Source organism: Pristiophorus japonicus, chromosome 8 (genome assembly GCF_044704955.1).
Source record: "Pristiophorus japonicus isolate sPriJap1 chromosome 8, sPriJap1.hap1, whole genome shotgun sequence".
Lineage (NCBI taxonomy): Eukaryota > Metazoa > Chordata > Chondrichthyes > Pristiophoridae > Pristiophorus > Pristiophorus japonicus.
Window position 1 is genome coordinate 105,267,463 of NC_091984.1, and position 17,841 is coordinate 105,285,303.

Genomic DNA, 17,841 nt, shown 5'->3' on the forward strand with positions numbered 1-17,841 from the left:
ATATAGATTGTGAATAGCTTGGGACCGAGCACCAATTCTTGCGGTACCCCATTAGTTATAGCCCTGCCAACCTGAAAATAACCCGTTTATTCCTACTCTCTGTTTTCTGTCCATTAACCAATCCTCAATCCATGCTAGTATATTACCCCAATTGCGTGAGCCCTAATTTTGTTTAATAATCTCTTGTGTGGTACCTTATCGAATGCCTTCTGAAAATTCAAATAAACCACTACCACTGGTTCTCCCTTGTCTATTCTGCTAGTTACAATCTCAAAAAACTCGAACAGATTTATCAAACATAATTTCCCTTTCATAAATCCGTGTTGACACTGCCCAATCCTATTATTCTTTTCTAAGTGCCCTGTTACCACATCCTTAATAGATTCTACCATTTTCCCTACTACTGATGTCAGGTTAACTGGTTTGTAGTTCCCCGTTTTCTTGCTCCCTCCTTTCTTAAATAGCAGGGTTACATTTGCTACCTTCCAATCCATGGGATTTGTTCTAGAATATATGGAATTTTGGAAGATGACAACCAATGTATCCACTATCTCTATAGCCAACTCTTTCAAAATCCTCGGATGTAGGCCATCAGGTCTAGGGGATTTATCGGCATTCAGTCGCATTAATTTCACCAGTACAGGTTGTACTTCTCCAGTCTGGCACCCTAGGGACCTGACCGGTGCCGGACCAGAGAGTTTTCCGGACCACAGGAGGTCACGCCAACTCTAGTGTTGTCAGCAGTACCCTAGACTTACCAGGTACTGCTGACAACGACCCGGCCTCGTTCTGCGCATGCACTGCGCAAACGCCTATTGCGCATCATTTCTCAGGCCCAGCTTCGGCGCCTCAGTCAACCGCCACGCTCCTTGCTCCCCCGACCAAAGAGAGAACACCGGAGGTAGCAGGGAGATGAGGAGCAACCAGCCCCAGGACAACCTGCTGGGAATGATGCCAGACCAGGGATGTTGCTGAACCAAAGAGTCCCGGACTGGAGATATACAACCTGTACTATTTTTTTACTAATACTAATTTTTTTCAGTTCCTCATTCTCGTTTAACCCTTTGTTCTCCACTATTTCTGGGAGGTTTTATTGCGTTTTCTTCCATGAAGACAGACAAAGTATTTGTTTAATTTCTCTGCCATTTCCTTATTCCCCATTATAATTTCTCCTGTCTCGTCCTGTAAGGGACCCACATTTACTTTTGCTAATCTTTTCCTTTATACATACCTATAGAGGAAAAGAACTATAGATTATGTGGGCTCACCCTCCACCCCACTGCTCCATTAATGAAGACAAAAACACTTGGAAAGTTCTGTTTTAATCTCCTTCAGTGCCTGATCTGATCTGGAAGCAGCTCAATGTAGGCACAGTGAATCAGGAACATTGTAACCAGGGAGTTAATAAGGGACTGGCAACTCCTCCCCACTGGTTCCCCAGCTATGCAATTAGTCGGGAAAAATAAGCACAGGAGTAACCACAGGATTCAATGTCAACAGAAATTATAACTGCAAACTTAAAACCAATAGCCTTGGGCTCAGCAGATAAATGTTGTACTAGACTACATAGACTAGTAAAATTTCAGGTGTGAATTCATAGTCTGTGCCAGGTTATCTGATGTCAGTTGGGGTCGTTACAATTTAACTCAGCACTTGGGGCAATCAGAATCCTACAACTATTTTAACATTTGCTGAAAAGTGCACATGTTTACACACTGGGTGAGCAAATGATCAGGCTCAGCTGTGATGCCCTCCATTGTTGAACAGCTTGCCTACACTCACTGTTGGGGTCCATGCACGAAGAATGATCACTGATGGAGAACAACTGGTGCCATTGGAATCACCTCCCCCTCCCCCTCCCCTCCGCCACTCCCAGGTTCAGTCAGCACATTCAGGAGAGGAGGCGAGAATATTTTAGGATGTGGTAATTTAGGCAGCGGGGTGGAGGGGGGAGGGCCAGATTGAAGATATTGATGAATTCAGAAGAATATCTGCAGTGAGAGATTGAGGTTAAATTCAAACAGGGAGTGTCTCAACCAGCAACACTCTGCCCAAATCTGTGAATCATTATACAGTATCATTAACATTTCTAGTGCTTTCGAGAATGCATCAGTAAAAGGCACGGTGAGCTCTCTGAGCTGTGTGGTATCTGTAATGATGATAATTATAGGGAGCTGCATGACATGCTGTCTGAGTGTAACAAAAAAATAGGATGATGCAAGGAGAGGTCCTGAGTCGCAGATTTTGATTATTGCTCTCTGATTAAAGGGCAGGCAGCTTCAAATTCTACAGGATCATTTTTCATTGCTGTTCCCATAAACAATTTCTTGTGCTGACTGCACTTTAGATTGACTTCTAGATAAGATTAATTTTGAAATCTTTATCTCACCAATCCCTGATGTAATGTTCAAACAATTACAAGGCCAGCAATTTGTGACGATCCCAACAACTGTAGGAAATTACTTCAGGAAAGAGTCACGAAAGCAGGAAATGTGCAAACATATAACAAACGTGATGATTTCTTTCGCACACATACACTGAGCACCGTGTAATCTTAGCTCTTCAACAAAACTGCTTATAGATTTATTTTGATGCAGAACTTTTGGGCGGATCAAAATTTACTGGGCGAGGAATCGCAAGCATGAACCTAGTTCCTGGTAATTTACCACCAGTCAGAAATGAAAATCAAACAATGAAAAACCTCTTCACCAGACTTCCTGTGGCAAATTGCATTTGTCTGTGTTGCCAGAGTTGATTATTTTAAATTTTTGCCTACAAATTCGGGTCATTTGTGCCTTCCGTTAGCGCCCCAACAGGGCGCAAATAACTTTGTGACCGGGCACAGCGCTGCTAACGACTCCAGCTAAATTTGGCAGTGGTGGTAACCCGTAGGGCTGTGCCATTAGTGGCCTGGTCCCTAAATTGGGTACCACCCCCTGAAGCTGTGCGGGGCGATGACAGGGACAATTTCAGGGGATGCGTATCGGGCGGCCAGCCAATCGCGGGGTGAAACTTAAAGGGGAGGTGTGTTGCGGTAAAAACAAATCCTCTGATTTTCTTTTGTGCCATGTTGGCACTTCGAACGCAGGGTCCACGATTGACAGCCCGGCACTCTGCTTGAGTGCTGGACTGTTGGCATGGCATCCTCGCTCACTGGTGGTCCAGGTAGGACCCTGTTTTTGCTGCAGAGTATGTATCTTGGACCATCCCCTTTAATTAAGGGAAGAGCCCCTCCTACGCGGCAGCACTATGCGGCGCAGTGGGTCGCGGTGCACCCCGCTCCCGACGCATCCATCCCAGAAAGGAAGTGGAGCGCTTTATTTTGCACTCCATTTCTTTTCGAGGGCGGTAAACCCAATTTCTCACAAGAGGCAAGACTTCTCCGCCTGGCGCAAAGTCTCGCACTTCGTGAGCCTTACGCCCCCAAACAGGGCATTACCCAATTTTCCCCCAAAATATTTCTGCAATGTTAAGATTCAGCATTTTTCTCAATTATAAGCAATTGAAATCAGAATCGCTACATTGGTGATTGGTCTCCAGGCCAGTTCCAAGACCACCCCAACCTCTGTCGTCGAGCTACAGTATGCGGACGACGCCTGCATCTGCGCACATACAGAGGCTGAACTCCAGGACATAGTCGACGTATTTACTGAGGCGTACGAAAGCATGGGCCTTACGCTAAACATCCATAAGACAAAGGTCCTCCACCAGCCTGTCCTCGCCACACAGCACTGCCCCCCAGTCATCAAGATCCACGGCGTGACCCTGGACAACGTGGACGATTTCCCGCACCTCGGGAGTTTCTTATCTACAAGAGCAGACATTGATGATGACATTCAACACTGCCTCCAGTGCGCCAGTGCAGCCTTCGGCCACCTGAGGAAAAGAGTGTTTGAAGACCAGGCCCTCAAATCCGCCTCCAAGCTCATGGTCTACAGGGCTGTAGTAATACCCACCCTCCTGTATGGCTCAGAGACATGGACCATGTACAGTAGACACCTCAAGTCGCTGGAGAAATACCACCTACGATGTCTCTGCAAGATCCTGCAAATCCCCTGGGAGGACAGATGCACCGATGTTAGCGTCCTCAACCAGGCCAACATCCCCAGCATCGAAGCACTGACCACACTTGATCAGCTCCGCTGGGCAGGCCACATTGTTCGCAAGCCAGACACGAGACTCCCAAAGCAAGCGCTCTACTCAGAACTCCTTCATGGCAAACAAGCCAAAGGTGGGCAGCGGAAACGTTACAAGGACACCCTCAAAGCCTCCCTGATAAAGTGCAACATCCCAACGACACCTGGGAGTCACTGGCCAAAGACCGCCCTAAGTGGAGGCAGTGCATCCGGGAGGGCGCTGAGCACCTCGAGTCTCATCGCCGAGAGCGTGCAGAAACCAAGCGCAGGCAAACCAGTCCCACCTTCCCTTTCCCTCAACGACTATCTGTCCCACCTGTGACAGGGACTGTGGCTCTCGTATTGGACTGTTCAGCCACTAAGGACTCAGTTTAAGAATGGAAGCAAGTCTTCCTCGATTCCAAGGGACTGCCTATGATGATGATGATGATGATGATTTGAAGTGTTCACTATCCAAAGTGAGAATGTTTTCGGCTATTGGGAGAAGATGGCGCCTTGTGATACTTGACTGTTTACTTGCACAGCAGGAGCCTGAGCTAGGCAGACACATTGGCCCCAAGTTTCGTCCCGCGGCGAAAACGGCGCACCTCCGAGCTGGGCGCCTGTTTTTCGCGCCGAAAACTGCGCCTAAAAAAAAGTCCGATATTCTCGAGCTCCTTGGAGCTCGATGTCTGCTTGGCGCGGCGCGCTCTTCGCAGCAGGGGGCGGAGCCTAACACTCGCACCGATTTTCTAAGTAGCAGGGGGCGGGTACAATTTAAATTAGCCTTCGAGGTGCCAGCAACCCTGCGCGTGCGCGTTGGAGCGTGCGCGCACGCGTAGTCTCACACAAACATTGGCACTCGGCCATTTTTTAAAATACTGCAGAAAAAGTGAAGATTTATTTCTTGGACCCCTGCAAAGGCTTGTAATTTAATTTTTTTTGATATTTCTGTGTGTGTGGGAGTGCTTTTAGCAGCACTGCTGAATAAATCACCTGCTGAAATCAGTGAGTTCAGCTTTTCACGGCTAAACTTGCAGAACCGGTGCTGCATTGGTGCATGCAAATTAAGGACTGTGTGTTTGGAGAAATAAGAGTGCCAATTCAACTTTGCAATGGATCAACGTCCACCAAGAACAAAGATGGCAAACCATTGCATAATACGTGGTGTTGACAATGCAGCACCCATTCTGCAAATTTAAATATAAAACTGTCGATGTGGCTGCCTCTCCCTGTCCAAATGGCCTCAGTCCCCCTCACAGCTCGAAGGCTGCTGCTGTATCTTCGGCTGCCGTCGAGCCACTGACGCCGCCCCTAAAGCGTGGCCGAATGGCCTCAAGCACCATAAAGAGCTGCGTGTGTCAGGTGTTGATTCTTCGGCTTCCGGCCAGCCACTGACGCCGCTGATATCCTATGGCCGAATGGCCTCACGTCGGTCCGCTGCTGATTCTTCGGCTGCCGGCCAGCCACTGACGCCGCTGATATCTCATGGCCGAATGGCCTCAAGTCCGTCCGGTGCTGCTTCTTCGCGGCCAGCCATGAAGAGAATGAAGGCCTGCCTCAAGCACTGCAGCTCAGCTCGAAGCTTGCTGCCGCTGCCGTCGAGACACTGAAGCCACACCCCTGCCTGTCTCCAACATGAAAGGCCTGCCTGAAGCACAGCAGCTCGAAGGCTGCTGCTATTTTACACAGGTAGGAACATGGTTTATTTAATCTTTTCTTTGCTTATAAATTTTTATTCAGGTTGGATTTATTTGTATAATATTTGTATAAGTATAACTAAGGATTTATTGTAGAATTTAATGACTTCCCTTCCTCCCCCTCCCCCCCCCCACCTCGTTCCCTACGCCTAATTTGTAACCTACGCCTGATTTTCTAAAGTGTAGACAAGGTTTTTTCGAGCGTACAAAAATCTTCACTTACTCCATTCTAAGTTAGTTTGGAGTAAGTTTTCACTCACGAAACTTTGAAATCAGGCGTAAGTGGCCGGACACGCCCCCTTTTGAAAAGAAAATTCTGTTCCAAAGTGAAACTGTTCTAACTGACTCGAACTGGAGCAAACTAAATGTCGAGAATTCCGATTTCTAAGATACTCCGTTCTACACCAGTTGCTCCTAAAAATCAGGAGCAAATCATGTGGAAACTTGGGGCCCTGAGAACTACATGCTCACAAATCAAAGGCATAAACTTTCACTTCTTAAAGATATTAACTTTAATTAACAGCTTACCTCAAACATTTACTTTTGCTTCTCTAGATAATGGAAGTTTCACTTTCCAAACCCTACAATATATTGTACTATAGCTGAGCCCAAAAAGAGAATTAATTCTCTTCTATGTGGCTTTAGTACTCATAATAAATGGCAGTTTACTATATATGGTCAGGTAAAGTAAAACAGAATGTTTTTCTTCTTTGAGTTACGTGGCTTTGGGCCTTCGTTGAAAGTTCTGATCCAGACAGTCTTGTGACTGAAGCCATTCTTCAGAAGTTGTGATACCCATTATCAGCAGAGCACACTGTCTTGCAAGAGTTCCCACAGGCAGACAGTTACACCTTTTAAAGACATGGAACAACACATTACAAAGAGTATATGTAACCAAATTGGCCTTCGATTGATTAAGTGTCTGAAGTGGGATTTTTGATGGCAGTTTAACAACAACAACTTACATTTATATTGCGCCTTTAGCGTAGGAAAATTTCCCGAGGCACTTAACAAGAGCGATATCAATAACAACATTGTGACAACAAACCACAGAAGGAGATATTAGGAAAGACGACTAAAAGCTTGGTCAAAAAGGTAGAATCTTAAAGGAGGAGAGAAAGGTAAAGAGGCGGAAATTGCAGAGCTTAGGGCCAAGACAGCTGAAAGCACGACCACCAATGGTGGAGCAATTAAAATCGGGGATGCGCAAAAGGTCAGAATTGGAGGAGTGCAGAGATCTCGAAGGCTTGTAGGGCTGGAGGAGATTAGCGAGAAAGGGAGGAGCGAGGTCATGGAGGAATTTGAAAACAAGGATGAGGATTTTAGCACAAGTTGGGGAAGATGAGAAGCCGACCAAGAGACCATTGGAATAGTCAAGTTTAGAGGTAATAAAAGCATGGATGAGGGTTTCAGCAGTAGATGAGCTGAGGCAGGGTCAGAGTCAGGTGATGTTACGGAGGTGGAAATAGGCGGTCTTGGTGATGGAGTGGGTATGTGGTTAGAAGTGCATCCCGGGATCAAACTCAACACCAAGGTTGCGAACGGTCTGGCTCAACCTCAGATATTTGGAAGGATGGAAACAGTGGACAGGGAATGGGGCTTGTGGCAGGGACCAAAGACAATGGCTTCAATCTTCCCAATATTTAGTTGGAGGAAATTTCTGCTCATCCAATATTGGATGTCAGACAAGCACTGTGACAAATCTGAGACAGTGGAGGGGCCCAGAGAGGTGGTGGCGAGATAGAGCTGAGTGTCATCAGAGTACATGTAGAACCTGACATTGTGATTTCGGATGATGTCGCCAAGGAGTAGCATGTAGATGAGAAATAGAAGGGGGCCAAGGATCGATCATTGGAGGACTGCAGAGGTAATGGTGTGGGAGTGGGAGGAGAAGCCATTGCAGGTGATTCTCTGGCTACGATTCGAAAGATAGGAATGGAACCAAGTAAAGGCAGTTTCATCCAGCTGGATGACGGAGGGGAGGCGTTGGAGGAGGATGGTGTGGTCAACTGTGTCAAAAGCTACAGATGGGTCGAGAAGGATGAGGAGGGGTAGTTTATCACAGTCACAGTCACAAAGAATGTCATTTGTGACTTTGATAAGGGCTGTATCGATACTGTGACTGGGCCGGAAACCTGATTGGAGGGATTCAAACATGGAATTAAGGTTTTTAAAGTTAGACTCTGTTCACCTTAGTGTGCATTGCACAGCACTTGCCAAATACATAGAACACAGAGTGTTAAGTTTTAAGAACTGAAAAAAGCACTGTATAACAGTCATTCAAAAGATTTACAGTTTGTGTCAGTTTCACTCAATTTAGAAGAACGAAGACTGAAGAAAGATGATGATGATGACAGTTTGTCACTGAGTTGTCCCGAAGTGACGCCCAGGGCACCATTGAGAAGAACAGCACTGTTCGACACGACAATCAGTTTGCTACTTCACGAGAGGCTGTAATATTTTTTATGCTTACAAGCCAAGAGATACTTGATACTGGAGTCTTACCAATGATATAGTGAATATAAACTTTAAACTTAAACTCACATAATCCCTACAGTAATATGGACATTATATGCTGAGGTATCATGAAGCTTACAATTAGGTTATATTTATGATGGTCTAAATTATATAAATTGTTAAGATTCAATTTACCTCTACTGTAATCATCAATACTTAAGCCTGTGATGGCATTGACCATATCCTGCAATTGTAGTTAAATTAAATAATGTTAGTAACACACCTGTGTGTCTGCCTGCTCTTTGAAATTCATATCTTTATTTTCAAATCCCTCCAATGAGCTCGCCGCATCTAGCGCTGAAACTTCCTTCAGCTCTACAACCCACCAAGATCGCTGCACTCCTCCAATTCTGGCCTCTTATTTTCTTTGTTCCACCATTGGCAGATGTGCCTTCAGCTGTCTGGGTCCTAAGCTCTGCAATCCCTCCCCCCCTGCCGCCCCCCCCCCACCCCCAAATCCTCTTCGCGGTTCTACCTCTCTCTCCTCCTTTAACATGCTCCTTAAAACCTACCTCTTTGACCAAGCATTTGATCACCTGTCCTAATATCTCCTTATGTGACTTGGTGTCAAATTTTGTTTGATAACACACCTGTGAAGTAGAATGTGACATTTTACTACGTTAACGTGCTATATATGCAAGTTGTTGTTGATGTCTGTGGCAGAAAGTTGCACTTTTCTCAATATTGTTATAATCCTGTTGGTTCGGTTGGATCTATAATCAATACCTTTGGACTGAGTTACATAGCAATCTGAAGAGAGCCGATTTAGATATATATATATATATATATATATACACACATGTACAAAATCTTAAACATAAAACAGTAGATCTAAACTTTGGATATGAGCATAATGGTGAAGGGAAAAGTCATTGTCTAATACCCTCCTATTAATAGGCTACCTACTGGAATTTATCAATATGAGTTTGGGCTATGGGGAAAGAGCTGGGAGTGGGACTAATTGGATAGTTCAAAGAGCCAGCACAGACACAATGGGCCGAATGGTCTCCTTCTGTCCTAAGATTCTATGGTAATACAATGCATTGGATACACTGGAGTATTGTCAGTGATTTACCATCAGGCTATTTTACAGAATACTTCTACAACAAATTACAGACAGGCGTTTCCACTAGAATTTCCCCATCATATCACTGTAACAGCTTAGAATTCTGCTACCTCACTGTCCTTAGCAAAGTGGTTCATGGAATATTGCTGAGTCAATATGAGGAATGACACTGCCTACTCAACGTGCATGGTAAATCATTTCTTCCCTCCCCGCAGCCAATTTTCTCCTGAATGTGCTGACCCTTGTAGGGGTATGATTCCATGGGAACCTGCAGCCCTCTGGTACCCCAATAAATACGCGTGCAATCTTCATACGTGAATTTGGAAAGTTAGTGTCAGTGCACTATTCAAACACGGACAGTATCACAACCAAGCCCAATCCTATCCTTATTGGAAGTCCACACATGCAAAAACTTTGAGCAGTTAAGATTTTGATCTGTGTGCATTTATTAGAATTTAACTGTGCATTCAGTGCACGGGTCAAAAAGATTACCATTGTTTACACCAAGCATAAGTGATAGTTTCTCTCTGAGACTTCCATTGGAGAGCACAGAGATGGCAGCACACTGCTGTTGGAATCTGCTTCATAAAATGCAGAAAGAACGTAGGAATAGGAGTAGGGCATTCATACTCTCGGGCCAGTTCCGCCATTCTGTTAGATTATGGATGACTTGATACCCTTACCCAATAAAAATCTGTCCATCTCAGTTTTGAAAGCTCTAGTTATCCTCGCACCCACAGCCTTTTGGGGGCAGAGAGTTCCAGACTTCCATTAACCTGTGTGAAAAAGTGGCTGCTGATTTCATTCCTGAGTGGCCTAGCTCTAATTAAAAAATTGGGCATCCTTGTCCTTGATTCCTCCTCTGTATCTATTTCATCAAATCGTTTTATCATTTTAAACACCTCAATTAAATCAAATTTCTAAACTCCAGGGAATACAAGCCTTGTTTAGGCACCCTGTCCTCACAATGTAACCCTCTAAGCCCTAGTATTATTTTGGTGAATCTGCACTATACCCCTCCAAGACCAATATATCCTTTCTGAGGTGCAGTGCTCAAACTGAAGGATGTACTCCACATGGGGTCTGACCAAGGCTCTGCACACTGGATGGCTCTTTGTTGGCCGGCGCAGACACGATGGGCCAAAATGGCCTCCTTCCGTGCTGTAAATGTTTATTATTCTATGATTCTATGATTGAAGAATCATTTCCAACCCTTTGTATTCCTAGACTTAGTATTAGTGGCAGTTTATTTTGAATACACATTGCTCTCCATTCTGTTCCAGATTATTCTAGGACAGCTGGGCAGCACTATTGTTCGGTTTAAACTGCTTTTCTAGAATATGTGGACTATTATCATAGGGATAAACAAGTTAATAAAAAGCAGAGGAAGAGGTCAGGGGGGTCACAATGTTGAAAAAACTCAACAAGTCAGGTACAAAATCTGTGGAGAGAAGTGGCAGGTTAATGTTTCAGGCATAATCCTTTATCAGATCTTCCAATGAAGGGTTATGCCTTCTCTCCATAGATGTTGTGCCAGACTCACTGAGTGTTTCCAGCTTTTTCTGTTTTTGTTACTGAAACCACAGTGATCTAATATCTTCTGCTTAACTCAATGCCTCCATTACACTAGTGAACACAGCATGATTGCGAGGATCACAAGGTTATATCTGAGCTTCTGTTGTAGCCAGAGCATCATCTCGTCCATCACATGGGCAGGGCCGGAATAAGGGCCTGATGGGCAGGGGAAAACTGATCCAAATGGGCCTATAGTTATGTTTGTTCAAGTTCATTACATTACGTATATGATTCTGATTCTTACTATGAAAACAGGCCAGTATATTCAACAATGAAAGCATATATTCTGTATCAAGTAGGTATATATTCTGATTCTGGTAACATTGCAATACTCGATTCCTATACATATATTCAAATTTCTCAATAACATGTGAAATAAAACAAGCTAGTATATATTATTTTCTGTATAAAGGTACATTAGTGTATGTAGGTACTTCTATATATCAGTACTGTAAAAACAAATAAATCTAGCCTGTAGAAGCAAGTATATACCCTGTAGATAGTTTACAAGATAACATTGTGAGACTTCCTATATGCGAATTTCTCAATGATGTCTCCCATTTCAATGGTAGCCAACAAGTTATGTTCAATACACAGAAGTGAAAGGGCATTCAGTCGGATTTGGCCCATTGTTGACCGAATTTGCGGTTAAATGCATAAATATAATAACAAATTACTATGGTGGACTTATAATATATATTAATATATTAACATATATTTTATATATTAAATGTATTATATAATAATACAGTTAAACAATAACACAGATAAATAGTAAAGATCTTGTCTCTGTAAAAATAGGTATGTTCACATTCAGCCAATAAACAATATTTTCCTCGGTCTTGTTTTTCATTTCTTATTGTCTATTCTATTCAGCCTGTTTGGGAGGCCTTATTTTTTTCCTATATTTATTTGGTGGGCCTATCTTCTTTGGTGGGCCTGGGACTGCAGCCCCATCCGCCCAATGATTAATCCGCCCCTGCACACTGGCCAGTTTCGATACCTGTCGCAGCACCTTGACGTGCACTATATTCAGAGACTCCAGATCAGTTCCTGCTGTGTTACTGCAGCTGACACAGACTTGTTAAGAATGCTGGAGCAGGTTACAAGTGCACTGATGTGGTACCAAAGAGACAGAGTGTTCAGTGGGGCAGTGGACAAGTTGGAAGTTCATTAGAAATCCTTCCAAAAGCATGAAATATTGAACTATACAGACCAGAAGGTCTCAGTCTGTGCTGGGTTAGCTGATGTCAATCACAGTGCGATGATGCTATATTTGCTATTAGTAGCCCATTGGCGAGAGAGGACCCAAAAAAATCAGCAGGTGCTTCCACTCCCGATCACAATCCAGTGAACCTCTGCTCGAAAGTGTATATATCGGTGAGGACAGGATCAAACTGAATGTGATAGAAACATGGACTAGACCTTCCACTTCACATCGCCCATATATCACCCAAATCGGACCTCTATCGGCTATTTTGACCAAAAAGTGGAAACTAGGCCAGAAACATTGCTGGAAAATTAAGCCCCCAAGTTTCGGCTCACTTCGCCGAACTGATCGCTGAGGTGATCGCATGCACATCGCCCATCCCAACTTTCGGCACATCGCCGGCACGTCACAGGGCTGATCGCTCACCGAGAACATCGCTGGATAATAGTTGCTTTTCCCGGGCCTTCCTCATCGAAATGGGCACTACGGATGCTATTTTGAATTTCGGAGGAAGGGAGGTGGCAGCAAAAAAACTGCAGCTGAGATATTTAATAGTTATTTAAGACTATTTTACAGATAGATCAACTCAGATTTATACATATTTCATTGTACAATTGTAACTTAGTACATTAGGCATTTTTTAAACTGAAAAGTGCATTTATAACAAGTGCAAAAATTTACTGCTAGTGATGGGGCCTATGCTTTCTGTGCCATTACTCGTAACTACTCACATGCTGGTTTCTGAAAAGATCAATCGAATAGGTGGCAGAGTAATGCATAGACAGAGGCAGAGGAGACAGAGGAGGCAAGCATACAGCCAACGAAGGTATTCGGAAAAGCAATCTTACCTCAACTTGTCTGAAAACATGTATCTTAGGAGGCAGCGCTTCCAGAAGGAGATCATTGGTGAGATTTGCGAGCTCGTCAAGGGGGATTTGCAGCCTTCCAGCACCATCAGAACTGCACTGTCCATTGAGTTAAAGGTTACTGCAGCACTAGCCTTCTACTCATCAAGATCCTTTCAGGCTTCAGCTGGCGACATCTGTCGTATCTCTCAGCACACCACACACTGCTGCATTTGGCAGGTGACTGAAGCCCTTTACGCTCACAGAATGAACTTTATAAGCTTCCCTACGACCAGGGAGGCATAGACCGGGAGGGCTTTGGGTTTGGGTTTCTCCAGAATAGCAAACTTCCCCAAAGTGCAGAGAGCAATAGACTGCACGCACATCGCCTTTACAGAACGCGGAGGTGTTTCATAACAGAAAGGGATTCCATTCCCTAAATGTGCATCTTGTTGTTGACTACAGCCAACTCATTCTGACAGTTAATGCTACATTTCCTGGCAGCATCCATGATGCGCACATCCCACGTGAGAGTGCTATCCCTGACTTGTTTGTCAATCAGCTAGAAGGTCATGGTTGGATGCTGGGGGATAAGGGATATGGCCTTGCCAGCTGGCTGATGACCCCACTGCATAATCCCATCACTGAAGCAGAGAAACGTTACAATGAAAGCCACATTGCAACACGGAACATTGTCAAGAAGACAATTGGAGTCCTAAAGCAGCGCTTCAGATGCCTGGACCACTCTGGTGGCAGCCTACAGTACCATCCTGACCAGGTTGCTGAGGTTATTGTGGTGTGTTGCATGCTATATAACTTAGCAATAAGGAGAGGACAGCAAATGCCTGATGGGGCTGCAAGTCCATCTCCAGAAGGAGGGGAGATGGAAGAGCCAGCCGGCGAGGAGCAAGAGGAGGAGGAGGAAGGAGGAGAAAGGAAGGCTGGTGAGTACCTCGGGGAGGACCAGCCTGGCGATGTAGCCATAGTCCTACCCGCCCACAGAAGAACAGTATCCCTTGGGAGTTACGCGGCTGCAAAGCTGTTGCATCAGCAGCTGATAAAGGAACGCTTTGCATGAACTTACATTAGGGATCATCACATTTACATTTGGATTAACAATTACGTTTAAACAAAAGTTGCATTTATGTTGAGTTACATTTTAGCCTTGCCTGCACTAGCCTGGCCTTTGTAGTGCAGCATTTTCATTAATGCTTAACTTAAGTAATGTTATTACAAGAGAATAAAGATGCTAAATTATTCAAAATGTCTAAGTTAACTAACCTCATCAGAAATGCACAACAATTGTTAAAATCATTAACAAAACTTATTGCAAACAGAATTCTTTTTAAACACCCTCCTCCCCACCCCCCAACTATGAACAAAAATTTTAAACAATTTAACATAAATTGAACAATGATCTCTCCTCTCGGTCTCTGCTTTCCTCCTCTCTCTCTCTCTCTATCTCTCTCTGCCCCTCCCTGTGCCTTCTGCGCATGTGTGGATGACCCCTGACCTCCCACACATGCGCAGAAGCCCGTTGCTGGGGAAGCTTTTGCCTTCCACATCGCTGGCCGTTCAGTGGGCAAACGTCACATCGGCAACATTTCGGATCGCCCATTTCACATCGCTGGTCTAGCGCTGAATGGAAAATCACTCCAAAAAAAAGCACGATGTTCCAGCGATCAGTAAGGCTGAGACGTCGTACATCGCTGGAACATCACCCATTTTTGGGGCGATGGCCAGCAAAGTGGAAAGTCTAGAAGCAGTAGTAGGCCATTCGGCCCTTCGAGTCTGCACCGCCATTCAATATCATTGCTGATCATCTATCTCAACATCATATTCCCGCTTTTCCTCATACCCCTTGATGCCTTTTGTTTCTAGAAATCTATCTATCTCCCTCTTAAATATATTCAGTGACTTGGCCTCCACAGCCTTCTGTGGTAGAGAATTCCATAGGTTCACCACCCTCTGAGTGAAAAAATTTCTCCTCATCTCGGTCCTAAATTTCCTACCCCGTATCCTGAGACTGTGACCCCATGTTCTAGACTTCCTAGGCAGAGGAAACATTCTCCCCAGTCTATCCAACCCAGTCAGAATTTTATACATTTCAATGAGATCCCCTCTCATTCTTCTAAACTCCAGTGAATACAGGCCTAGTCGACCTAATCTCTCCTCATACAACAGTCCTGCCATCTCAGGAATCAGTCTGGTGAACCTTCGCTGCACTCCCTCTATGGCAAGTATATACTTTCTTAGGTAAGGAGACCAAAACTGCACACAATACTCCAGGTGCAGTCTCACCCTGGCCCTGTCTAACTGTGGTAAGACATCCTTGCTCCTGTACTCAAATCCTCTTGCAATGAAGGCCAATATACCATTTGCCTTCCTAACTGCTTGCTGCACCTGTATGTTTGCTTTCAATGACTGGTGTATAAGGACACCCAGGTCCCTCTGTACATCAACATTTCCAATGCCATCACCATTTAAATAATACTTTGTCCTTATATTTTTCCTACCAACTTCACATTTATCCACGTTATACTGCATCTGCCATGTGTTTGCCCACTCACTCAACCTATCTAAATCGCCTTGCAGGGTCTTTGCATCCTCCTCACAACTCATAACCCCACCTAGTTTTGTGTCGTCAGCAAACATGGAAATATTACATTTGGTTCCCTCATCCAAATCATTTATATATATTGTGAATAGCTAGGGCCCAAACACTGATCCTGTGGTACCTCATTAATCACTGCCCGCCACCCCGAAAAAGACCTGTTTATTCCTACTCTCTGTTTCCCATCAGTTAACCAATTTTCAATCCATGCCAATACATTACCCCCAATCCTATGTGCTTTAATTTTGCACACTAGCCTCTTATGTGGGACTTTAGCAAAAGCCTTCTAAAAATCCAAATACACTACATCCACTGGTTCTCCCTTGTCTATTCGATCAGTTACATCCTCAAAAAACTCCAGTAGGTCTGTCAAACATGATTTTCCTTTCATAAATCCATGCTGACTTTGTTTAATCCCGTTGATATTATCTAAGTGTGCCGTTATCACATCCTTTATAATAGACTCCAGCATTTCCCCTGCTACTGATGTCAGGCTAACCGGTCTGTAGTTCCCCATTTTCTCGCTCCCTCCTATTTTAAATAGTGGGGTTACATTTGCCACCCTCCAATCTGCAGGAACTGTTCCATAATCTATAGAATTTTGGAAGATGACAACCAATGCTTCTAATATTTCCATGGCTACCTCTTTTAGTACTCTGGAATGCAGATCATCAGGCCCTAGGGATTTATCTGCCTTCGGTCCCATTAGTTTCTCCAGCACTATTTTCCATAGTTAAATAACCTGCCAACACTTACAATCCAGGCTAATACACAAAGAATGGATGAATACCAGATGGTGTCTTGTACATGTCGAACTTTACCCCAGCGCGAGTCAATGCCTCAGGAGAGGGAGGGGAGGACTGACAACTTCAGTCTGTTAAGTATTTAGTAATTAATAGTCCTTCCAGCCCCACCTCTGGAATTAATATTGATGTCTGCAATTTGTAATTAGCTGCAAACCCACAGAACCATCTCACCAGTCTCCTTCCAGCAGCCACTTAATCATGTGTCACGTTTATCAAAAAATGCACCAGTCAAATTCACCACCCCGTGTTATAAATGTTTCATTTATAAGATATATTTAACAGGGACATCCAGCAATCACAATGATTGCAACGTGATCACTTTAGCATATTATGTACTTTATCACTGCATATACCTGTGAGTGTTATGTCTACGCACCTCTATGTGAACAAGTCTGTATGTCTGAATCAGACTGTGTGTGTGTCAACTCTGTTTCTCTCGACACAGATGCTACCTGACCCGCTGAGCATTTCCAGCATTTTCTGTTTTTAATTTCAGATTTTCAGCATCCGCAGTATTTTGCTGTTGTGTTTGTGCCCCTGTATGTGTGAGAGAGAGTCCGTCTATGAATGTGAGCCAATCTGTATGTATAACTGTGAAATGTCATCGTGAACTGGTCTGTTTGTGCCCCTGTATGTGTGTGAGAGATAGAGAGTCAGTCTGTGAGTGCGAGCTTGTCTTTCGATCTGTCAGTGCAGATGTGGGACAGTGAAGGATTGAAGACGCTGGCTTCTGTTAAAGGGGCACTCGCCGTCTCTATCATGACAGTTCATTAATAACATCCCAGCTAAGGTCCCAGTACTTTCACACCTCGGACAGCAAAATTTGGCAAACAGAAGCCTCCTGATCCCTTTCGTGGCTTTGCTGGAAGCGGGAGATTCCCGGGACAACAGGTTCTCTCTTACCTAGGAAGAAGTTGCTGTAAACAGCGAAGTATCCCACCAGCCCGATGAAAGCAGCGACCAGCAGGGCAAAGCCAAGCCCGGCCAATAGCTTCCAGCGCCGGCGGATGGCGAGGCCGCGTCTTCCCCCTTTACACAGAATCTCTCGGTCCATCGCGGCGTCCTCGGCTCGGCTCGGCTCGGTCTGCTGTCGGGAGGCGGCTTGCCAGCAGGAGGAGACCTTCAGAAAGTGAGGAGGAGGCGGACCGTTCCGTCCTGGCAGCTCGGATCCGCCCGGTTCCTGTTTCCGAGTCAGGAGCCGGCACCGGGGGCCAAACGGCAAACACACTTTTTAATTAGAAATAAATCCTTCAGAAACGCAGACAGATCTGAATAAACGTACTCTAAAATTATAGAAAAGAATAACTGTACAGAGTTTTTTTAAAGTACAGACTCAAAGTCAAATAAATATAGAAATTATTTGTAATTAAGTATTAAATGAAAGGCAAACCCA

The 17,841-nt window shown here is 44.5% G+C and overlaps 1 protein-coding gene across 1 annotated transcript in view; it reads right to left on the reverse strand.

Annotated features, from left to right (window-relative positions):
• fam151a (family with sequence similarity 151 member A) overlaps positions 1-17,517 on the reverse strand; it is a 63,431-nt gene extending 45,914 nt beyond the window's left edge. The window contains exon 1 of the mRNA XM_070886171.1: positions 17,352-17,517. Within this exon, the coding sequence (XP_070742272.1) occupies positions 17,352-17,502 (151 nt within the window). The 5' untranslated portion in view covers positions 17,503-17,517. The remainder of the gene's footprint in view (positions 1-17,351) is intronic.
• Between the last annotated feature and the right edge of the window lie 324 nt (positions 17,518-17,841).